We start from the raw sequence: 24,361 nt of genomic DNA, 5'->3' as shown, positions 1-24,361 counted from the left end.
ACCAATCTGCAAGGGGAAACCCACCTTTCCCCAGGTTGTTCTCCTTAAAATGAAAAGTCTGATTTTACCATGTTGTTCTGTGGCAAATGGCGAACCCAGTTCCCTAACAATTACTTTGCATGTGTGGCAATTAGTGTATGACTGACCAGTTCGTTGTGTAATAGTTACTTTGCACTTGAGACCAATCTAAATTTAGTACGTAATCGCCCAGTCAAGCGTGTAACGCATTTAACGTGTAGCAGAGGCCTATGTGGTGCAAGGCGGTGTTCCTGCCATTACAGCAACTTTCCGCACAGAAAGGCAAAGCTCCTCACAGACCAACCCACCTCCCCCTGCTGCGAGTCACACATACGTCTGCCCCACTGCACACAGACTGCGCCAAGGTCTCAGCAGCTCGGCCAGAGTAACGTCCCCGCGGCTCCTCTCTCCCTGCCGCACGTGTGGCCCCTCTTCTGCCATGTCCCACGACTGCTGCCTGCGCTGGGCATCTCCTGCGGCAGAGAGAAGCGGGGCAGGGGATGAGTGTTGCTTGGTGGGTGTTAGCCCCACCTGCCCCTGCTGCTCACCCTGCCCTTGGTCTCAGGTGCTTTCCTCAACACTATTTCCATCATGCTGTTGCCAGCAGCTCGGATTGCGCAGTGGGCTCCTCATCACGGACCAGGGCTTGCCTCCTCCCCCACCCCACCTTGTCCTGCCCCACCTTCCTCCAGTCCCTGCCGAGGCTGGGAAGGCCGGGAGCGGCCTGAGGGGACGACGAAGCCCTCCCTGTCCCCGGCTAGGGTCACCGCCCTTGCCTCAGATGGGCGGGGTGGGGCCGTTGCTAGGCAACAGCGGCGCAGCGCGTTTGAATCCTAACTGTTCCAACGTTCGAATCCAAACGGTTGCAACAGTCTCCGCGCACGGCGGCTGGGCTCCAGAGCCACGAACCGCCCCCAGAACAACCCCTCATACAAATAAATATATATATATAAAAATATATGAATATATATATTTATAAAACCATATATAAAAAGATATACATAGAATACACACACACGAACCCGCGTTCCCCCGGCCCGTACTTACCGCAGCGGCGCCCTCCAACAGCCGCGCAATCCCGGGGGTGGGGGAGGGGCCGGGAGGAAGTGGGTGAAAGGTCGTGGCGGGGGAGGGGGTGGTCGATTTCCGGCGTGGGCAGATTGACCATGGCGCTGCTCCGAGGTGAGGTGCGGGCTGGGTCGGGGGTATTTGGGGGAGAATGTTATGGCGGCTGGGGGTGCCCCTCCCAGCTGACTGGGTCCCAGCCACAGGGCCTCCCCCGCCGCTTCCTCTGGCGGGTAGGAAGCAGCGCCGCTGTAGGGTTGGTGATTTGGGGCAGCTCCTGGAGCTCTCCATTCCTGCGCGGACACGTACAAGTGGTTTTAAGCACGGATTATGTCTCTGTCAGTGACACTGCTGCAGGGCAGGATTACCCGTGCCGCTGAGGTGTTGTTGCTCCCCACAGGTGGGCAGTGCCGTGCCGTGCGAGGTGCGGTCGCCCAGGATCTCTCTCACCCCTGTCCCTAGAGCAGGGACCAGCCCGTCCCCTTTCACCAGCCGCAAGTTGCAGCTCCAGCTCCTCGTCCTGCCCCCACTTGCAGGCCCATAGTGGCAAGTCACTGACCAAGAAGGTTTTTAGCCTTTAGGTGTGATTGCTCCAAGCTGGCGCTGACACCAATCAGCACTTGTGGGCTCGCCCCTTAGTCCACAGTTTTTGTGGACTAACTTTGTGGCTGGTTCCTCTCTTGTTTCCCCGGGGGGGCCACTTCAGTTGCAATTCACTGCTTAATCACACCTGGAGTGTGAGGGGCAGGTGGGGCCTTATGTGACCTTGCCTGTCCTGTGCCTCCTGGACCACTGCAGTGAAAGCATCGTCCTGGCTGTACCTGCCTGTCATCCAGCTCTGCCTGCCACGTGGGGCACATTATGTATATGTGACCAGTCCTTGTGGGGAGTGGCCCCACTCGCCCACCCTCCTGTCTGGTTTTCAGTTGTCCTCTTTGATTGACAACTGAGCACGAGCAGTCCTTAGGTTACAAGAAAATGTTTGGAAATTACCTGGAGGGAAAGCAGTGCTCAAAGTCCTTATTTGTGGGCTACGTTGAAATTGCACGGGATCGTTTGGATGAGGGGCATTCTGGATCATGGTGTTACGTTTTAGGCCACATGGACAACTGTGAAAGCCATGGTTGACAGTCGAACGTTGGCCAGGCAGGACCTTTTAACAGGCCTTTTAACATGCCTTTGGGAAATCACAGGCCTAAGCTTACCAGGTGAAACTATAAGTCCCCCGTGATGAGGGAGCCACTAGGGACGCGTCACTGATTTCTTGGGACAAATGATGATAAAACAGGGACAGGAGTGGAGGTCAAAGGTTTAAAACTAGTGCACTGGGGAGAAAGCGTGTTGCACAGTGCCCTTGAATGTGTCAACGGAGCCAGTGGACACTGCCCAATGAAGCTGTTCCCAGAGATGGGATCAGACCAAGGACAGGAAAGTGGCCCCACGGTCCTCTAGGGTCGTCCCAGCCAGAGTCTCCTGCCTGGTGAGATAGATGGCTAGCTTGGCTAAGGCTGGGAGGAGGTTGACCAGCAGGTCCTGGGACTTGGTGGGGACTGATTAAACAGGAGAGTATCTGTCTGGGGGTCATAGTCTTACCGAGTCTCTTAGATCATTGCTCTTTCTATGTCATTTGACCTTTGGAAGGAGGTTTGTTTGTGAAGGCAAAGGTAAATTGTGCTCTCATTATTTGTTATCACCTCGTTTTTGAGAGATCCTGCTGACAAAAAAACTTGGATAAACCCATTAAGTGGCATGGGTAAAGACTGAGCCTAATATTATTGTCCAGGGACTGCAGGCTTGTAGGAATCATTTTGTTTCTTGGTGATTGTGAGGTTGCCGGCTGCCCTTCATGTCAGGATTTTGCCCTCTGACATTTAGGGATGTCCCCAAATCTTAAATCTTCCCAACTTTTAAACATCCTGTCCAGGCCTATGGAGTTACTAGACATCAGTTATATTTTAAATTAACCTGTCTCTTAATCGTAATATATTCACAGTGAAAAGTAGGCTTGGGAATGAAGTGAAAATTCATTCCTTCATTTACTTAAACTGGGAGCGCTTCAGGGCTGGGACTGTCTTTGATATGAGTGAGTGAAGTGCCAAATACAGTGGTACCTTTACCAGGCCCTATGTGTAGCTGCACTACAAAAATGCTTTTAATTTAGATTTTTGATTTGCCTAAGAGTGTAACTTTAGCTCAGGATTCAAGGTCTTGAGTTACGAAATGGTGCCTACCTCAACAAGTTATTTTGGTAGTTTTGCGGAGTGGGATCAGCCTGCAGTGTTCAGAGTGAGCAAAAGTTCATGTTTGATGTTTGTTCTTTGCCTCCTTACCTTCTTTACCTCTTGTCTGGACCCACGATTTTACAGGTTATTTCTTGTGGTCCCTTAACTTTTTCAGCTATGTTCATTATGGAGTCCAGAAAAGGATTTCCAGGAAAAGTTTGTTTAGATCAGTGGTTCCCAAGAACGTGCTGTGGTGCCACAAGAGAGGCAGAAGTGTGATGTGAAAAATGATGCTTTGTATCTGATCCAGCCTGTGGGGTGATGTGATATGGCCTGCAGGGCTCCTTACAGGGCTGGAAACATGGGAATGATGATAATTAACACTACCACCACTCCTCCACTGCCAGATTTCCAGGGCCTGCATAGCAGGATCAGCCCTGCGGGCCTGCAGAGTGAGCCAGCACAACTCATCTGGTCCGCAGGGTCAAAAGGTTGGGCATCACTACAAAAGTCTTATGTAATATTATTGTGTGTCTGTGTAAGACTTATGTAGTGGTTATGTGCGTATGTGTGTGTGTGTCTTTTCTGGTGTAAAAGTGAAGCATGCCACCAATTTTAATTTAGAAAAAAAGTATGTCCCAGGTATCCAAAGTTAGGGAAACACTGATTTAGATATTCTGTGAAGGAAAGGGTAGAGAGCATGGCAAGCCATGGCATGCTCTGTACAATTTAATTCTCTGCTGTGTTCTGGTGTTGACCTCCAGTCAATAGAAACGACTCTAAAAGTTTCCTGATGCCTGTGAAGGAGAGCGATAAATCTCGGTGGGTTTTTTTTCTCACACCTTGGACAAGGGTGTAAAGAACTGCTGGGCACTAAAAGGTGACCAAGGTGAGTTGGCATCTCCTGTGTTACGCTTCTTTTGCTCAACACTGGCTTCTGAATTTTCCGGATGCTCTCTGCCAGCTGTGCACAATGAATTGCGTTTTGGTGGCTGGAAGGCATACATTTTTTGAGGCAAAATCTTAATTAGTGAGATTTAGATAGTCTCTTATGTAACTTGGCAGAGTTTTCAAGGATTCTGCCCCAGGTTACTCACTGGAAAGGAAAACTAGTTTTGCATATTTTTATTTAAAAATTAATGAACTAGCAAGCTTACAATAAAAAATATATATTAGTAAGTCTAACTACTGTGAATGTTTACTGTGCTAAATACAATTTTAACAATGGCACTCGTAGTGCTCTGGTGATGTGCCAGAGGACTGGAAAAGGTGTGGTTCCCATTTTCAAAAAAGGGAGGAAGGAGGACCCAGAAAACTATAGGCCCATTAGTCTTACCTCAGTCCTGGGGAATTTTTGAGAAAATTATCCTGGTGCATGTCCACGAGGGGTCAGCAGGGGAGACTATGCTTGGGGGGGCAACCAACATGGGTTCATTAGAGGCAGGTCCTGTCAGACCAACCTGGTGGCCTTCTATGACCAGGTCACCAAATCCCTGGATGTAGGTGTCACGGTGGATATAGTCTTTCTGGACTTTAGGAAGGCCTTTGGCACAGTCTCTCACCCCATTCTCATTAAAAAACTAGGAGACTGTGGTGTCGATGCCTACGCAGTCAGATGGGTCACTAACTGGCTGGAGGGCCGCACCCAGAGAGTGGTGGTGGATGGGTCCTATTCGACCTGGAGGGATGTGGGCAGTGGGATTCCGCAGGGCTCGGTCCTCGGGCCCGCACTGTTCAACATCTTCATCAGAGACTTGGACAACAGGGTAAAAAGCACCCTGTTCAAACTTGCAGATGACACTAAGATGTGGGGAGAAGTGGGCACACTAGAAAGAAGGAGTAGGCTGCAATTGGATCTGTACAGGCTACAGGGTTGGGCAGGTGAAAACAGGATAGGTTTCAACACTGACAAGTGCAGGGTACTGCACCTGGGGAGGAAGAACCAGCACCATACCTACAGCCCAGGGAGCTCCCTCCTTGTCAGTGCAGAGGCAGAGAAGGATCTTGGAGTCATTACTGAGGCCAATACGAACATGGGCCGGCAGTGTGGGGATGCAGTCAGGAAGGCCAACCACACCTTGTCATGCATCCACAGATGCATCTCAAGCAGGTTCAAGGAGGTGATCCTCCCCCTCTATGCGGCACTGGTCAGGCCACAGTTGGAGTACTGCGTCCAGTTCTGGGCACCGCACTTCTGGAGGGATGTGGACAGCATGGAGAGGGTCCAGAGGAGGGCCACTCGCATGATCGGGGCCAGCAGGGCAGGCCCTATGAGGAGAGGCTACGGGACCTGAACTTGTTCAGCCTCCACAAGAGAAGGCTGAGGGGGGATCTAGTGGCTGTTTACAAACTAGTCAGAGGGGGCCAGCAGGCATTGGGGGAGTCCCTGTTCCCCCAAGCACTCCCAGGAGTGACAAGAAATACCGGTCACAAGCTGGCAGAGGGTAGATTCAGGCTAGTTATCAGGAGACGCTACTTCACTGTTAGGGTGGCTAGGATCTGGAACCAACTTCCAAGCGAAGTGGTGCTGGCTCCTACCCTGGGGGTCTTTAAGAGGAGGCTGGATGAACACCTTCCCAGGGTTGTTTAACCCCAGTACTCTTTCCTGCTACAGCAGGGGGTCAGACTTGATGATCTGCTCAGGTCCCATTCGACCCTACCAAATATGAAACTATGAATGGAATTATCAAATCAAGGTTGTGCATGTGAAAACAATGGGTTACCAATGGTACCGAATTCAACTGCTGTTAGTGGAGTCATCCAATTCTCTAAGTGCTTGTAACTTCACTGACCTTCCAGGTGGCTTATTCTACCTCTGCTGTTCAACCAAAACGGCTCTTCATTTAGTGAGGCAAGGGATTTTTGGTGATATATTTTATTGGACCAGCTGTATAATTGGGAAAGATGTTAAACAAGCTTTTGAGTGCAAAATGCCCTTCCTCTGTGCTTTATTAAGTGTCCATTTGTGCTCTTCTCTGTGGTTGTGTCCTGTATCTTGCTTCAGTAAAATATAAGCAATTTCATTCATCGTCCTTCTAATCTAAATGCATTTTTCTTTTTGTGTGTTGCAGGTGTATTTATTCTTTCAGCCAAGCGAACCCCTTTTGGGGCTTTTGGAGGCTTGCTCAAAGATTTCACAGCCACTGACCTGGCTGAGTATGCTGCTCGTGCTGCACTATCTGCTGGGAAAGTCTCTCCTGAGATCATTGATAGCGTCATCGTTGGCAACGTCATGCAGGTTGGTAGGACAGAAAAATTGATGGTAGCCAGTTACTGAAACACTCACCCACCTATTATGTGTTTCTATATATAGCCACCTAAATCAGGAAAATAAGCTGTTGGAAGAGCTAAAAATAAATCAAGGGGTAGAAATAGAATGTGCAGCAGCATGGTGCTTTTCTCTCATGTTTGAGAGGCTGACTCTGCCTATATTCATCAACCATTGTCCTTACTGGGAACAGGCTGACTCTCTCTTTTACTGCTATAAGGAACTTGAAACTAGGGATTCTGCTCTTGCGTTGAAATGCAGTCTGACAAAATGGAATGGCATTTCTAGCCCGTGAGTACATTGTTGTTGTTTAAAGGCTTGCAGCTCAAGATGCTGAACTGAACAGACACCAAGTTGTTTTTGAGCTTTGGTGAACTGCATATTTTCTGTCATACACTGGGGCTTATTGTACTCACATTACCAAAAATTCTCTAAGGAAATGCCAGGTCCATGTAGTATTCCGTGAGTTGTATAGCAGCGGAATGGTATGTAGCCCTGATGGGGAAATGCTTCTGAAAAAGAAATATTTGTGCCAAAGTACATACAGTGGAAAGGCACAAAGCAGGCTGCACCCTTGAAAATTATCTTTGTCTACATAGGATATTTTCTCTCTTAAACGTACATATTTTCTCTCTTAAACCATGAGCCTAATCCTCATGTGTTTTAAACATATTGCAGCTGGGTACATGCCTGGTTTAGTGACTGTTTTTCAAGGGGGCTGAAGAAATGCTAACACAGAGTGAACTTTGCCTTGTTCCTCTTGAAGATATTCTTGAAGCAAGTCTTATGTGCTTGCTATCTTGTGTATTAAAGAAAGCTCCCATCTTCCAGAACTGACACTTCATGTCATACATTATCCTATTCCGATTTGATCAAGAGATTGTTGGTCTCCAAGGAAATTAGTGGTTTAAAAAAGCTGTTATTTCTTTCAATCTCTAGAGCTCTGCAGATGCAGCTTATATTGCAAGACATGTTGGTTTGCGTGTGAGAGTTCCTGTCCCAGTTCCAGCCCTCACTGTCAACAGACTCTGTGGCTCTGGTTTCCAGTCAATTGCCAGTGGATGTCAGGTACAAGATATGTCCTCTGTGCCCAGCTCTAACTTTCTATGATTCTGTGGACTACACCTTATAAAGGTTACGAATTATACGTAACTTTCCAACTACCATAGTGAGAGAAGGGTTGTATGTTTGAAACAAGTGTTACAGGTTTGAACCACAGCAGGGATTTGAATTGAAGAGTGTTTGGCTGTTAGTGGGCATCACAGTAAACATAGGTGTTAAGGAGAGACTTAAGAAAGCAGTCATAGGAAAACATTGGAGTACTGCAGACTTGGAAAGTTGATTAATTTGATGAACTTCCCTTTTTTTTTTTATAGGAATCTCTGAGTCTGAAAAAAATATATATATATTTTTTCAGATCTGGCTCTTGCCACTGAAATCAGACAGTGCGGTGTTACGGTTATAATTATACGAGTCTGCTTTCAAACTAATGTTGCTTAACTATTCTCTGGGACTTTACCTGTATTGGAAAAATGCATCAAGGACTTTGACCAATTACACTGAAATAGATATAATCTAGATCAGGGAAAAGGCTGAGGTACATGACAACATATGTCTTATTGAGGTACTAATTCAACTTTTATCTTTCTAGTATAGGTGAAACCTGAAGAGTCTGTCTGATCTAGTTTAAGAAAGTTGCCTTGAATTTAGGGAGTCACATTAGAATGCACACTTTAATAATTTTTTTTACTAAGATTTTTATCATATTTAAAGTACCCTAACCCAAATGGTCATTTACACTGTTTTGGAAGCAAAATGTTTGCCTAGATACACACACAAATATTAAATAGCTATATAATGCACTTTCTCCTGACGTTCTACACAAGTAAAATTAAGTTGTCTTGTGTAGATACTAAAAGGGTTTCCTCCTTAATATATCTGACCTCTCTGTAATAAAGAAACATTTTGAAATGTTTAATTAAACAAATGAGCTTGGATGAATGTTTGCTTCTGATAAGGCCATGTTTGGAAGGATTTTGTGCTGGGACTTCCAGGTTTGTGTTCATGACTGTGCCAGTAACATGTTTTGTGAGTTTAGGGAAGCTGCTTGAGCCAAAATTTTCAAAATCAGCATCTGATGTTCAGGGTCCCTGCGTAAAGGCTGCTTGTGGGTAGCTTTTTGTTTTATCTACTCACCACTCTTGATTTAACTCTATGATAGCTGTGGATGTTCATGAAAAGTTGGTCCTAATTTGTATCAGTCTAACAGGGTAAGTAAGCACTCACATGTGGAGGCCACTTTTGAACACTTTCTGTCTTTGGTCTCTCTGTTCCTTGGTCCTGTTTTTCTTTCTCTCTTCCCCTCTCTACTTCCAAAATCAAGATAATGATACTTCACTTAAAAGAGCATTTTGGAGCTTTAATTATTTTTATAACTGCTTTTCGGCGGATTTTATTGGCAAATGAATACCAAATAAGCACCACTTATCATTATTTAAGTTTTCTTTCTACTTTTGCATGATATTTTACTGTACCAGTTGCCTCTGTTGCAGAAATCTTAACCTAAAACGTGCATATGACTCATCTTTCTTTTATAGGAGATTTGCCTTAATGAGTCAGAAGTGGTTCTTTGTGGCGGAACAGAAAGTATGAGCCAAGCTCCTTATGCTGTTCGAAACATTCGATTTGGAACAAAATTAGGAGTGGATCTTAAGGTCTGATTATGTGATTTTCTTTTTATTAATAATTTCTAATAGAAATAATAGAAAATACTGGGCCCAGAACTGAAAAGCTCATAATGAAAATTAAAGTGTGTTAGGTTCAAACGTAAATTGTTGAAGTTGTAACTTCTACTTTTTATGAGAACAGTAAGAACCAGGTAAGCTTTGTTAGTTAGGTCTACTAGTTCACTAATTCCCACACTGGGTGAGTGTTGCCAGTGAATGTTGAATGCTCAGAACTCAAGAGTACTTGGCATAGTTGAAGTGTTGAATAGAGTTCATGGGGCAAAGAGCAGGCCAGGGAGGGAAGAAAAATGCTTCTAAGCTCAGAAACAGACCTGAAAATAAATGAGGCTGTAGGGAAATGGCTGTCATGATAGTAATAGACAGGTTGGTGCTAAAAATACACAGCCATTCCACCTGCACTGTTTCCCTTGCCCCATGATCTGGAATGGAAAACTGCTGTGAATTGTATTGTTCAGTAGCAAAAGAATTATTTAACAATTTACACCTTAGTTAATTGTGTGATGATGAGTTTGCTGCTGTATTGAATGGAAAATATACAGTTATGCTCTGAAAGCTGTTGCTTGTCTACTCAGTAGGGCCACTTGTATATTGGAGTTGTATTTCTTGATCCTTCTGGCTAAATTAAAACCTTCTCTTTTTGTTTATGGTGATCTTGCTTTAAGATGGGCAAAAGGGAGTGAGCTAGAATCTGTCCTTTGCTATGAATCTTCAGCACAAGTGCTGACACCATTTCAGCAATTTACTTTTGCACAATCCAGCTAAAGAAGATGGGTTTGCACAAATGTCACTGAGGGAATAATTGGAAGGCAATGGGCTTGTGCAGGTGTAGACATCATTTGGCCGACGCAGCTTTGATGTTGCTGCAGTAAAGACCACAACTTAGCTATCAGCCTTTGTCTACACTGCAGTGTTAATGCAAGTGCTGCTTCTCCAGACCTATCAACACACAAGAGGCTCTTAACATGAGTGCAGTGGAGCTTTTAACTTGAGTTGGCTAGCCTGTAAGATGCATAGACTAAAATCTGAGTGTACAGAGGCTTTCTGTGCCTTGCCACAGCTCCCCTCTAGCTAACTAGGAGGGATGGACAAATTATTCAATGGTTCTCTGGAAAGAATTCATACAACAGTACAGTGTACTGCAATGACCCACTAGCTGTGTCCCCAGAAATGTGTCACATGAGTGATAGCAACTGCATTGTGAACCGAGCAACTTAAGAGCAGTTTTGCTTTCTAGTAGTTCTCACTGAAGCTAGACTAATTCAACAGGAGTAACTTGTGCATCTAGCTTGGGTTATCTCTGCAATGAACGCATACTCTGAGGCTGTTTAAAGTAAACTCATAAACTGAACATAATTTATTTAGACATTATTGAAAGACAAATGCACAATTGTGTTTCTGGAATCCCTTTCGATGATTAATTTTGTTCAAAAAACGATGAAAAGACCATTGTCTGTTTCTGTACTCTACATCGGCTCTGCTCAAATTATAGCCAGTATCACAGAGACATTTCAAGTGCATCCACTTGGAATAACATATTTAAAAGTGTACTTGCTTATAACCACTTTTCAAATGAAGTTATTAGTGGGTAAATCATTTTTAAAAATATACTTCCAGTATAATATTGCTATACAAATAACATTCTGTTCAATAATGTCACTGGTAGATGGAAGACACTTTATGGGCGGGCCTAACAGACCTACACATTAAAACTCCTATGGGAGTTACAGCAGAAAATCTAGCTGCAAAACATAACATCACACGAGAGGACTGTGACCGATATGCATTGAAAACGCAACAGAGATGGAAAGCGGGTCAGTAAACTTTGAAAATGTAGAAGTTTATAGTATCATCTTCACTTCTAATCCGCTTGAAAGCATTAGTTGAAAGTAGTTTCAGAATGTGCACTATCAACTTGCTAGTTTTTGAGGGTTTAAATTTACGCTTCCGTATTTCATAATGTTTTTTTTTTTTTCCTAGCTGCTCTGAGAGAACCCACACAAAAAAGAGTAACTGAATACAGTTCTAAAGCAGCAATGCTAGTTTGACTGCCTCAGGTTAAATCTTACCTTTAAACTAAGACCTGCCTGTCTCAGTTGGGCATCCAGTGTATTAAGAGGAAGAATTTAATCTCTTACAGTTATTTTAGGGCTTAAATATGTGAAGATTTTATGGAAGAAAAGGTTTGTTGAAAGGGTTTGTTTTAAGTTCACCCTTTCCCTTTGGACATGTTCTAATTGGGGCTTCCTTGGAAGCTGTGAAATCCAGACCTAATTCTGGCTGCTCAGGAAATGACTATACAGGGAAATTTTTCTTGTTTGGATAAATAATTATGCTTTGAGCATAAATATAGTTAAGGTACAGGCTAGTGCTCTTAAAAATGCTTAAAATGTATTGACTTAATAACATCCACATATTAGATCTGATTTTTTCTCACAGAATTGACTAATGAATCCCCACCTGTTTTTATCATTGGTCACTGAACAAGCTTTTTGATAGTCAACTGGAAGTTTAGATGCTTTTAGACTAGGACCAACATTTCAAAACTGGATATCAACTCTATACTCTAATTCATATGCCACTGTATAAAAAGGAATTTTTCTAATAACTGAACATTTACTTTACAAAACAAGGATGCCCATTATCACACTTCCTTTTTGCTATGGTAATAGCATGATTCCCACAATCAGTCAGAAATAATCCAAATATACAGGGAATAACATAGGACAAGAGGGTAACAAACGAGTATTACATGCTGATGATATTAATTAGAAAGCCAATTAACTCACTATCTGAACTACAAAAGGAAATCCCATATTTCCCCATACAACATTCCCTGCCCCTGCCAAAATAAATAAAATATGCCCCTTGTTTTTGGAAAGCAGAATGCAGGAAAAAAAGATTTTTCCAGAGTCACAGCTGACTGTGTGACAATAGCATAAGTTCTCTTGGAAACAGCATCCAGAAAGTGTGGCATCCCAAAAGACATTCTGGGTGAGGCAGCAAGAACTTCCTGGTGTGACTCTTCCTTTAAGTGTTAACTTTTACTTGGTAAGTTGAATTCATTAATAAATAAAGCTAAAAAAAATAGGCAATTCCCCAAAGACAAACTTCTTAGCATTGCGCAAAATGTCCATGCACACTGCAAATACTTGTTTCTTAGAAGACACAGGAAGAGCTGCTCACTGGGAACTATGTGTTTAGCTTTTAAAAATTGCATATTAGATCCTCACATTATTGTTAAGGTGTTTATAGATGCATCTCAGAAGCAGTATGCTATTTAAAGGTAAAGTTATTCGGATGTACTGTGAGGCTCAAATTTTAAAATTTGATTTAAGCAGACTAAATTAAGCCTAAAAATATCCCTAAATAATCTCCTCAGCCAACAATGAAGTTGTATAAAAAGGAAACCACATCTGCACACCTGCTTCTCATGTTCTGTAAACCTGGTAATTTCCTTTTTGTTGTTGCAGCTCATGAGGCTGGTTATTTTAATGCTGAGATGGCACCTATTGAAGTGAAAACGAAGAAAGGAAAAGAGAGCATGGCTCAGGATGAGCATCCAAGACCCCAGACTACTCTGGAACAGTTGGGAAAGCTCCCAACCGTCTTTAAGAAAGATGGGACTGTCACTGCTGGAAATGCTTCGGTGGGCGCACAGTTTCTGAAATGTCTGAATTCTGATATAAAAAGGGTTATGTGCCGATAAAATGCCAAGGGCTCTCCAGTGAATTTCTCAGTAACAAAACTACTTTAGGCTGCTGTGAGTGACTTATGCAAGCATAGAGACACTTCTGCCAAATGATTTCTGTGCTTTTCCCTCTGCCAGACTCAGGTAGGGGGTGGAGGTTCACCCTTCAAAGTCAGAGCTAGTGTTAATTTACTCGCAGCCAAAGCTGCTACAGTCAGGAATCCCCACAATCAGCATTCAACTATCACTGGAAAAATCATCTTCCCTTCCCCCCCTGTGTTCTGTCTTACCAAAACAACATGCATGTCTCATTTGGGAGCATGTGGTATGTGAGGAAGTACTGTAAATTAATAGATTTTTAAGAGACCACTCTGTTCATGTGGTCTGACCTCCTTCATGACACAGGTTGTGAACAAAGTACAAGCCTTTGGAAAGTAGCGCACACAGTGAACAGCCCTAAATAGTTAGTTTGTTAGTGATGGCACAGAGGTCTACAAATTGACTCTTAAAATGTCTAAGGCCCCCTCTACATATTACACTTAAAGTGTGATTAACCAGCTAATTGGTCCTTAAGTTGTGACCCAGGTACTAAGGATGTAAATATCATTAAAAAATTTATCCGTATAATGTCCTCCAATTATATCAATTAAATAGTTAACTGATAGCTCACTCCTAATTTAGTGACCTCTGGCAGGGACAGCCTTGGCCTCAGCCCCTTGTATCTTCACCATGTGCCCAGGATTGTGTAGTCTCCAGGCCATTGGTGGAGAGTTGTGGGCAGGGGGTGGTGGGCCCTGCTGAGAAAGTAGGGAGTTCACCACAGGCTGCCTCTTGACCCCAGGCTGAGGCTGGGCCTGTAGACCTCTCCTGTGCCTGGATATCATTGTCTTGGATGGGGGGGTTCTGGACCCCCATAGGGGTGAGATGGGAGTCTTCCTGCTGAAGCAGCTAAACTCTCAGCCCCATGATGGGTTTGCCTGGGCCCCCCACAGTGGTTGGACCTAGGCAGAGCAATGGACTTCCTGTGCCTCTCACTGCATTTGTGCTGCTGCAGCCCGGACCTGGGCACTGCCAGGCTGGGCCCTCCCCAGCTCACCCCAAGGGAAGAGGAGGTCCAGTCCCAGTAAGGCGCTTCCATCTAGTGTGCTGCATCCTTGCTCCTCCCACCTGTGCTGCTGAGGCTATGTGAGGCCTGGTCTAGCCCTGAAGCAGGGTTGAGTGTGCAGCTGGCTCAGCCTGAGGGGGCATCACGGCTGCTGGAGCAGGTATTTCTGAGTCTGTGGGGTCACTGCCAGACCCTTGCACAATGAGCTCAGACTCAGGGTATTCCCAAGGGGTGGCAGCACAGCAGGGATCCCAGGGGAAACATTAAGAGGAGGGCAGTGTGGGGAGCGTTGCCCGTGCTGCAAGCCCCACTGAGCTTCATCCACTGTGAAGCTTGCAGCTGCAGGAGCCAGTGCAGAGGGAGCCTGGGATCATGGACCCAGGCTCCCCCTGAACACAGATAAGATGCAATGGGATCTAAGGCGCTATCCCACAGTTGTGCCTCCTGCCATGCATGGGTATCGTGTCAGGGGGCGCAATTTGTGTGGATCATGTATTATATTCTATTGTGCCTTTGCCTGCATGTGTGGAGAGGCCCAAAAATAGATTTTATGTAGCAAAAATCTGTTCCCCTTCCATATAACATTGATCTAGGCTTGGAGGTTTTATCTAACCTCCAGTTTCAAAAGCCATTAAGTAGGAAGAGAATCTGATTCATTTTTTAAAATAAACTCATTTTTATGAATAGAATTGTTGTAAAGGTTTGTAATAAATACTTGCTGTCTAGATCCTTTAACTTGGGTGTTTCAGGTGTGAAACAACTGTAGAGCAAATGCACTGAGACTTTTGTTTTTCTTCTATATTTCAAGGGGGTGTGTGACGGGGCTGGTGCAGTCATCATTGCTAGTGAAGGAGCACTTAAAAAGCACAGCCTTACTCCACTGGCTAGAATAGTAGCCTACCATGCATCTGGATGCGACCCCAACATCATGGGCATTGGTAAGTTGCAGGACAGCAGATTTTGTTTTGTAGCATTAAACAAACTTAAAGTATTCTGCTTAGACCCAGTACAGGACCCCACACGACATCAGCTATGAAGAAGTGGGTTACATGAGTCCACTATGAGACAACGACAGTCTCTCCTCCTGACTGCAGAATGGCACTTTATTTCCTTGTCTTAAAAATTATCTGAAGTGCTGAGCCTTGCATATCAGTATGCTGTGCACTGCTTTTACAGGCAGCGACTCAGGTGAATAGGGCTTCTCTTCATTCTCTGAAGAACATTTTTTTTCACAACTAGGACATTTCTACTGATGTTCAGTTTACTGTATTAACCTGAATCAAAGATGACTTTTAATTTGGACCCACCCCAACTTCCCCAGTAATTAGATTCTATACATAAAAAAAAAATTAGAAGATTTTCTAAATTTTTTCCCCCTCACTGCTGCAGGGGGGAAAGGAGCAGCAGAAAGGCAGGTGGCCCCTATCACTTACCCTTCCTGCAGCCTGTGACCCCCACCTTTTACTCCCCACAGCCTCTGTCCGCTACTTCCTGGTACTTACTGTCAGGTACAGCTCCAGCTCAATCTTCTCCCAGGCATGGAGCACACGCAAGCTCCCTTCTCTCCCTGGCCATGCAGAAGTGTCCTGGGGCTGGAATGACCACTGCCATTCCTGTGTGATCAGGCAGGGGCTGGAACTTGCATGTGCTCCATACCTGGAAGGGAATGGAGTCAGAGCCAGAGTAAGTAGCAGAGCCTGACAGTAAGTAGCAGGCAGCTGGCTGCTGCAGCTCGACTCTGGCCGTAACCTGGGCTAGGGGCCAAAGTCTGAGTGACAGCAGCTGCCTGCTCCTTCCCCTCCTCCCCTGCCTTGTACTCAAATGCAAGACATTCTCCTTCCCCACACCCCCTGTTGAATAGGAGGGGGTTCATCTTGGATTTGAGGAAATAAGGTAATTTCCAATACTCTGTTTCATCCATTATAGTTATCTACCCTGACATTTTTTCCCTTCTCTTTTGGCACTAATTGTCCATGTGTAATGTTTTCAGTGCATCCTTGGAGCACTGACAAACATGACAGTGGCACGTGACAGACATGATAATTTGTCATGCGATCTGCCATTTGAAAACGTTCTACAGCCAGTGGTGGTGTTTAAGGAGTGCACGGGGGTGCATGTTCACCCCCTGAGAGCACCGGTGACTGTCAGTGCTTGCCGCTTAGGTGATGGGCGGGGGGGCAGGTGGGAGTGCCAGTGTCCGCCCTGCAAGTGCCAGCTGATCGCTGCAGCCATTCCTGGAAGCAGCTGCAAATTAATCGCAGGGGAACTCCCCCAGGCAGTGAGATCGGCCTTGGGGGGACCCAGTTGGCAGGACTAGTCTCAGGAGGGGATGTGCCCCCCCGACTAAGGTGGCACCAGTTGCCCATGTCTACAGCTGTGCACAGACAGAAGTGCATAGCTGCAGAGCACTTTAAAAATGCCTGATCGGGCAGTAGTCTGAACCTTTATTCTATGGAACCCCAAAAACAAGCTCCCCCCAGTCCCTTCCCCTTCTGAAGATGGCGCTGGAGCTTGAAGGGAGGAGAAGCAGACTAAGGGAAGAGCAGCTGTAAAGACACAGCCGTTTTAACTGCAGCTCATCTCCCAAACCTTGGGACAACATCAAACGTCTGTTGGGTCCCAGGGAGAGGTGTAGTTCATGGCACTTCTTGCAAAGCACCATGAATTACAGCAGGGAGCTGCACATCTGTCGGCACCCTAAAAATCCCTAAGCAAGTATGTTCACTTAAGATCCCAACTCTTCTAAATAATTTCAGTGGCCTGAAACAGCCCCTTCCTTGAGCTGATCTGTAGTTATCCCACCAATCCCTCATCCACCTCTGTTGTTTTCATTCTTTGAACTTTGAGTTGCCAGCATCTTCCCAGAACTGAGGAGCTAGACCTTATTCAAGGTGAGACTGTGGCAGGTTTTTGTTTTGTTTTTTTAAACCAAGATATTTTAATATTTTTTATTCATGTTACAGCCTCCTATCTGATCTGTGCACTGTCAATCCTAATTCTCTTTGGCATTTCCATGTTCCAAGTCTTTCTCTGCATTACGTAACAGCATTTTCTTCATGTTTTGCATTTGTTCACAGCTTATATTTTGTCCTCAGTTTGGGGTGTAGCTGAGTTTTCTTTACAAGGATAGTAACAAAGAAGTCACGGTGTCCACAGAGTTGTTTCGAATCTTGTTTTCAACCATAACGTTTTCAGTAATTGAACAATGGACTTCCAAGTTGCAATTAGACCATGTTTTCAACAGGGAAGAGAGTGTGTTGAGATTGGGGACATTTGCTGCCACCTTGTGGACTTCTCTAAAGACTGCATGAGGAGAGAAAGATCTACAGCAGTGACTCCCAACCAGGATGCCACAGAACTCTGGGGTGCCTTGAGATCCTTTTAGGGTGATATGGGATGCCATACAATGTTTGCACAAAGTTAGCACTGTTAGGTGTACAAACATGATTCACAAGATAAACCCAGGGATTTCAAATAGGAATCCATAGTGTTTAAAGTATTCTGACCTGTTGTGGTCTTTGAGGTTTTTGTAAAAGAAGAATTGCTGTTATTTTTATGTAGTCAAAAAAACAACTGAAAACGAGGAGCTGGTTTTCCAAGGGATGCCTCAAGGCTGAAAAGATCGAGAACCACTGACCTAGAGCAATGGAGGCCATCCATTTTTTGTGGGCATGCTGCAAATATGGGTCTTTGCTGTCCCCAAGAGCCACTCTGGTCCTCTTCTCCTGCCTGAGGGGCTGTTCTGCTTTCTGCTCCCTACCCTATCTGAAACTGTACTTCTTGCCTGTGCCACTTGTGGTACATGTGCAGGTTGACCATCCCTGACCCAGAGACTTCTTTTTGGGCAGTTATCTAATTAATGTATTAGATTTATAATCTGTCCTATCCAAAAGGCTCAGGGCAGCTTACAATTAACAATCAACCCACAAACTGGATTTCCCCAAATATCACCCAAAACCAAGAAGTCCAACTCCCCACCCTCTCCCTTCCCCCTCACCCACCACCTACCTTCCCAAACCCCCACACAAGCAAACCCTCCTGTCAGTTCCACACATGCTGCCAACCACCACTCATCCAAATATAAGAAACCTTTTAAGGTTAACAGCAGGTGATAGGCCTTTTGTGCTATGGGGAGCTCTATGTGGGTTTGAGGGGCAGCATGAAGGAGTCTACTAAAGCTGTTGGCTGAATGGAGAGGAAGGCAGTATTGAGACTTCTAAGTGCTCTTGGATGGTGGGTTGAAGAGGCGATAGAATAGCCATTTCTACAGTTTATCAAGATTGAGTTTCTTACACCCGAAACTGCCTAAAAAGGCAATTGAGTAGATTGTCCCAAATCATTTAATGCTTAGGATGGGCCCAGGGTGTCGGGGAACCTGGTCAGCATCCGTTTGCAAGGTGGAGTGGGAGTTGAATCTTGATGAGCCTCTTGCATAGAGTATCATGTATGCTAGCTCACTATACTGTTCAATGACTAACTGGAAGCATAACTCCTTATAGGCCCAGTGCCTGCCATTACTGAAGCTCTGAAGAAAACAGGACTGTCCCTTAAAGACATGGATTTGGTGGAGGTAAGGAGTATGGTGTGGACAGTGAGATTTGGAACTTGAAAGTCATTAGAAGATCTGGATAATCAAGATTGTTAATCAAGTACATTCTCCTCAGATGAGTGGTGGGCTAAAAAGAATGCCCAGAATACAGTTTATACCAAAACCTGCTGGTGTATATAACTAGGGTTCTTTATGTTCCTGCAAGCCTCTGTAAAATTCACATTTCCTGGAGTTTGCAGCTTGGCTTGCATGTGCTCTTCCTGAGTCACTTAAGCAATTGTGTGTGTCTACTGATGACCAGGAGCACCAAAAAGTACTTCCTTATGCAGGGAAACATGGTGGCTTGAGCTTAGTTCCTAGAGATCTGGAAATTGTTTTGAAATGTCCTTGAGAGGCCATGGAGATAGATCTGCCTGTACAATTCATGGAGAATTTCACTATTGCTCTCAAGCCAGGTCTAATGATGGGGAAGCATATAGAAGCTTACCATAGTACTGTATCCCAGGTTCATGTTCCATGTTTTATACTTAATTTAAAACAATTAAAGTAGAAATCTTAAGAGAAATCTTAAAAGAGAATCTTAAAAATATGAAGGCAGTGTAAGCTGTGCAGTGAACTGAAGGTAGCCTTAAACAGTCAGTCTGAATTACGTACACACTCCCACTCCTCTCAGTGGATTGGTAATGCTGGGACTTGCATACCCTGACTTAAACAGCAACACTGTTAACTCTGCTACTGTTTGTATCTTTTTAGCAAGGGCAGTCAGCTCATTTTTTTTTAATCTTGCAATTCTAGTCAGCTCCGTATGTCTTTCTAGGTGTTCAAAGTAGCAGCTGACCACTGCTCAGCTATCAAACTTGATTTTCTCCATCCTCACAGTTTCTCGTCTGTAGCTGTGTCATCTGAACAGAAATCTAAGGCATGTTGAAGTTGAAAGTGTCTGGATAGCATGACACACAGAAGTATCCTCAGGAGAAGTAACATGGGGCTACTCTACTGCCAGGATTACTAATCCTCTTCTTGCTGCAGTCAAAACTCTCTAACTTTGAATAAAGCTGATACAAAATTTCGTGTGTGCCATGCCAGAGTGCTGTGCACCCTGTGGATACATCAGAACATGTCACGTTCTGTGTTGCTCGGACGATAGAGGAGATTTGAGTTTGCCAGTTGGATGAGTCTGGGAACTTGCACAAAGTCTAAATACACTTCAGAAATAAAGAAGCTTTAGTTGTTCTAACCTGGGATGTCCTGAAAAACTGTGTGCAAAGAATACCTCATTTAACCCTTGCTGTCCATGCACTGCTGAAAACTCTGCAAAGTAAAGTACCTACATTTTGATTATTTCTCTGGTGTTTTTAGGTCAATGAGGCCTTTGCTCCCCAGTACTTGGCAGTGGAAAAAGTTTTGGGTCTAGACCCTGAAAAAACCAATGTCAGTGGAGGTGCCATTGCTCTAGGTCATCCCTTGGGAGCATCAGGATCAAGGATCACTGCTCATTTGGTTCATGAACTAAGGTGCGTATGTAGCTGAACCCCTTGATAGAAAATGTGATGCTGTTGTACTAGCATCTGCTTAGCAAGCGGCAAAATGAGTTCTGTGTGGTTATAAAGATGTCTTCCAGTCTTACTGTTCAGCCATGTCTTGGCCACCTGCCGCCCCCACTGCATGTTCACTATCAGTATCTACAGCTCCTCTCTTACTTCCTCCTGCCTTAATTCTGCTTTTCCATTTTCCCTCTTGCTCTCATCCAAAGCCCAGTGAAATTATGGGAGGTATCACTTCAGTGGACTTTGAATGAGACCTTTCACACTTGGCTTCTTGTCTTCTCTTTAAACATGCTGGTACACCAGGTCATCCTGTTCTTCCCTTCTGCCTGCTTGTTGCTTCAGGCCCCCTTTCTGTGATTCCTCTCTGTATCAGTCTCTTCATGAGCTGTTTCTCTATAATCTTAATTTAAACTGCTTTTGCATGTGTTTTTTCAGTACAGAAACTATCATGTCTTTTTACTTATGCTTTTATGAAACTGCTTTAATGTTCTGTAATACATCTCAACTAATGCTTTCTGCAGAGCAATGCTAAAATTCTTTTAAGAACTAGTTTATGAAATAACTTTCCATCCGTTCTATTCGCTCTATGGTGAAACCTTAACTTCTTCACAGTGTCTGTTTTTAAGTTTTTTTTTCCTTGCCAGTTTAACGAATTTGAATTCTGAAGAACATCCCTATCATGCCATCCTTTAGAATGATCTTTAATTCTTCTAAAGAAATACTTAGACCATGTCTGAGCTGATGTCCATGCTTTCAGTTTAAACAGAAATCCTATTCCAAAACACCCTCTTCAACTGAGTGAACAAAACTTCTTAACTGCAATGCTTTGTGGAATAAATATCTGCTTCCCAGAATGAATTGAAGTTGCCACTACTTGGATTTCATGTAGGGGAAACCATTCTTACTGTTCATCTTTCTGTCTAGGCGTCGTGGTGGCAAATATGCAGTTGGGTCAGCTTGCATTGGAGGTGGCCAAGGTATTGCTCTCATCATTGAGAACATTGCCTAAGAGAGAATTTGGAAACATTGGTGTTCTGTTTTGCAACTAAGTCCTAAACAGCCGCTACACCCTTTTCAAGCAAAGGAAAGACAGTAGAAGTGGAAAGACATCACATTGTGTTACACACTTGGAGCGTCACTACCAAGTTTGATCTGGTGACAAGTCTGCAAGATGAAAAGGCTGAAAATTCTGATTTCAGAACAGAGTGACTTGAGTTATTCTTCATAGATAATTAAGTGTAAGGCCAATATAACCTCACTTTTTAAAAAATATTTCTATAAACTCCTTCCCACTGAATTAAACTTCGTCTCTAAATGCAAAATTCTCCTTACCGCTTAAAAAAATAATGTCTGCCTGTTGGTCACCGAACCTGCCTTATAATGAAATGTGTGGCATACCAATGCCAAATCTGCCTTGTAGTCTCTCTAAATAAGTTTCGTACTGCATTACCAGTAAATGGGACTTTGGACTATTTGACGTTTCCATCAAACCCTGTACTACCGACTAGAATGAGAACTGAAACCTCTGTTGTGCCTCACAGTAGAACAATAAAAATTATACTGAATTAGCCCTGTCAATTTTTGTCCAGGAAGGTGTGTTACTATGATAATCTTTGGGTCATTATTTTCCATTATCTTTAAATGCTGGCCCTTTGAAAAGTCTATATGTTGTCTTAAGTACTCTTTCCAACCCATTTTTTTTTTTTGTAATGAGGAAACATACCTGTGTAATCCATTGACAAATCAGACTCTTCAATGGCAATTGATATTCAGCTGTAAATCTTCCCAAAAAAGTGCACTGCACTCCTGTTTTACACTCTTCTAGCCCACTGTGTTAACTTCCTCCTATATCCATATCCTTACGTTGTAAGTCATATAGAGAGAATTAAGGCAACTGACCTCCTGTAGTCAGTGCTGCTCCAAGTAGGCCAGCAGGAAGAAGCACCATAATGCTGTACCCTCTCTATCCCCCATTAAAGTGCATCATCCACTGCTTATGTCTGCTATTCCACTGGCTCCAGACACTGGAGGTTGTTGCTGAACCCAGGACATCTTGCTTTGTGAGAAATTCAGTTTACAGAGAATGTGGCTACTGCAGAAAGTGCCCATTTTGATGGGCAGCAATTAAAATGTGGGATAGTTGTTATTTTTATGATATCTGAGGTGTGGTGTTTTTTAAATAGTAGTACAAGCACCCATAACTATTTGCAAAGGAGATTAAAAACGAAGGAAAAACAAATAAATTGTAAACTACTTTCCCACAAAGTTAATAGATTTATATATTGTACTTGTGTCCATTACTGTTGGCCCAACAATGCACTGTCCAGTTTTTTAGTATGTCTAAGGTAGATCTGTGTCCATGCTTTGAAACTTGGGAATGTATTTGCTTTGGGAATGTATTTGACCATCCATTAATATTTAGCCTCCTTCTTTCATTTTGTTTTGGTAAGTGTTCAGTATGAAAGTGTTGATGTATTAAATCAGTTGTGTTCAACCTTTTTCCATGGACCAGATGGGCAGTGCCCTATGGGGTGTAGGGGGGGGGAAAGGCAAGGTTTGACCCTGTGGGGGAAAAAGAGGCAGTTCTAACCTGGCCCTGTGGGAGGTGAAGGGGGCATGACCCAACTCTAGCCTGGCCTCCAGTCCCAATCCAGATGCAGGGAGAGGGAGTGCATCCTGGCTCTGACTAGCTGTGCAGGGTTTGGGAATTTGGGGAACCCTATGGGCCACCTGCGATGATTCTGCAGGCTGCATTTAGCTCATGGGCCAGACGTTGAGCATCCATGTGTTAAGTAATCTATCCCAGTCATTTCCAAAGGGTGTTGCAATAGTGACAAAAGTATACCCTGAAAAACTACTATTATAGCACTTGGCCTATGGACCACAGCATCTGGTTGGTGAGGCTCCTCACTGGTCTGGAAATTTGGTGCTGGGAGAGCACTGTCCATAGCCCCTTCCTTTCTCCCCCTTGTCCTGCTACCAAATTTCTAAATCCTGTGTGGTAAAAACAGACCCCCTCCCCTCGCCCAGCCTTTTTGGGTCTAAGAGTGAAGTGTGCCACAGATTTTAATCCAGAAAAGCATGCCCTAGATATCAAAAGTTTGGGGAAACACTGATCTATCCAGTGGATAAATGCATTTCAAGTTAGGAACAGTGAAAAATATATTCATCTCTGCCTCAGACTTGATCTAGACAGACCAGTGGGGGGTCATTAGATATCATGCACGTAAATCTTTGTTCTCTGTGGGTTGTTCAGAACTTGCTTTATGGCAGGAAGTGTGATTGTGGGATCCAGCATCAGATCCCATCATGCCTTGTTGCCAGTGCAGCAGGAGCCTGAGATCCTGATCAGCTGATGAAACTCCCATCCACAGGGGCACATAGTGTGCCCCCACAGCTGAGCACTCAGATCAGCTGACAGGGCTCAGCCACAGGGCACAGCGGCAATGGGAACATTAGCCTGGCCACACATTCAGTTAATGACTTGATGGGAATCAGATGCTAAGTTATTGCACATTTTTGTGTAAAACTTTGTGGCTTATTCCTAGTTTTAATTTCAGGAACCTGTGGCAGGTTAGCAAAGGCTTGAGTAACTGGTTAATCGCATCTTAAGTGTAACATACCAGGGGCATGACTGTAAATTTGTCTTCTAGAGTTGTGACTCTTTCTTTCTTTCTTTCTTTTCCTTTGGGTTGGCAGGGGGAGTAGAGTTGCATGGATACAGACTTTTGATTTGTTAGTGTAAAGTTCTATTTCTGTAGCACCTAATTAGTGTGAGGTGGTTCTGGGGCTTTGTTTTAAGCCCACCTCAAGTAACAAGCCTCTTCCTGTTCTATAGTAGCTGACCATTGTATGTTGTTCCATGGTCTCTATCGGGGTGTCAAACAAAGCCCACAGGCTCTACCACAATATGGTGCAGAATTCGGGGTCCTTTGATCCTGCTAGCTGTGGCTATGAGCTTAACTCAGTACCGCTGCCCCTGGATCATCACTGTGCACTGGACCGCTTGGTGTCGCCTCTGAACCTCTTACCATTTCTGGGCATGCTGTGGCTGCTGCCAGATGTACCACTGCTGCAGTCTGGATCTAGCCTGCAAGGAGACCCATGGTCTAGATCTGGCTGATGGACCACAAGCTATTTTGACAGCTCGTG

The 24,361-nt window shown here is 44.3% G+C and overlaps 1 protein-coding gene and 1 non-coding gene across 2 annotated transcripts; one reads left to right on the top strand and one right to left on the bottom strand.

Annotated features, from left to right (window-relative positions):
- Nucleotides 1–574: 574 nt before the first annotated feature.
- On the bottom strand, nt 575–660 carry LOC149868009 (small Cajal body-specific RNA 18). The gene has a single exon (XR_016441532.1).
- A 484-nt stretch (nt 661–1,144) lies between these two features.
- Nucleotides 1,145–21,787, top strand: ACAA2 (acetyl-CoA acyltransferase 2). Its single transcript, XM_090037782.1, has 10 exons — nt 1,145–1,200; nt 6,377–6,543; nt 7,513–7,641; nt 9,171–9,287; nt 10,984–11,131; nt 12,791–12,966; nt 14,922–15,051; nt 18,613–18,683; nt 20,022–20,176; nt 21,134–21,787. Exons 1-10 carry the CDS (start codon nt 1,185–1,187, stop codon nt 21,216–21,218), a joined length of 1,194 nt encoding a protein of 397 aa, XP_089893908.1. The 5' UTR covers nt 1,145–1,184; the 3' UTR covers nt 21,219–21,787.
- Nucleotides 21,788–24,361: the final 2,574 nt, after the last annotated feature.

This window comes from Crocodylus siamensis, chromosome 3 (genome assembly GCF_052110815.1).
Source record: "Crocodylus siamensis isolate JL-2025a chromosome 3, ASM5211081v1, whole genome shotgun sequence".
NCBI lineage: Eukaryota > Metazoa > Chordata > Crocodylia > Crocodylidae > Crocodylus > Crocodylus siamensis.
The sequence above is the reverse complement of the archived record's forward strand: the minus strand, read 5'-3'. Positions and strand labels throughout refer to the sequence as shown.

What these genes read in the sequence shown, in the direction of transcription:
- ACAA2 (XM_090037782.1), top strand. An exon ending in CAATTGCCAGTGGATGTCAG is followed by an intron (nt 7,642 to 9,170) that starts GTACAAGATATG and finishes TTTCTTTTATAG; the next exon opens with GAGATTTGCCTTAATGAGTC. An exon ending in GCAACAGAGATGGAAAGCGG is followed by an intron (nt 11,132 to 12,790) that starts GTCAGTAAACTT and finishes TTGTTGTTGCAG; the next exon opens with CTCATGAGGCTGGTTATTTT.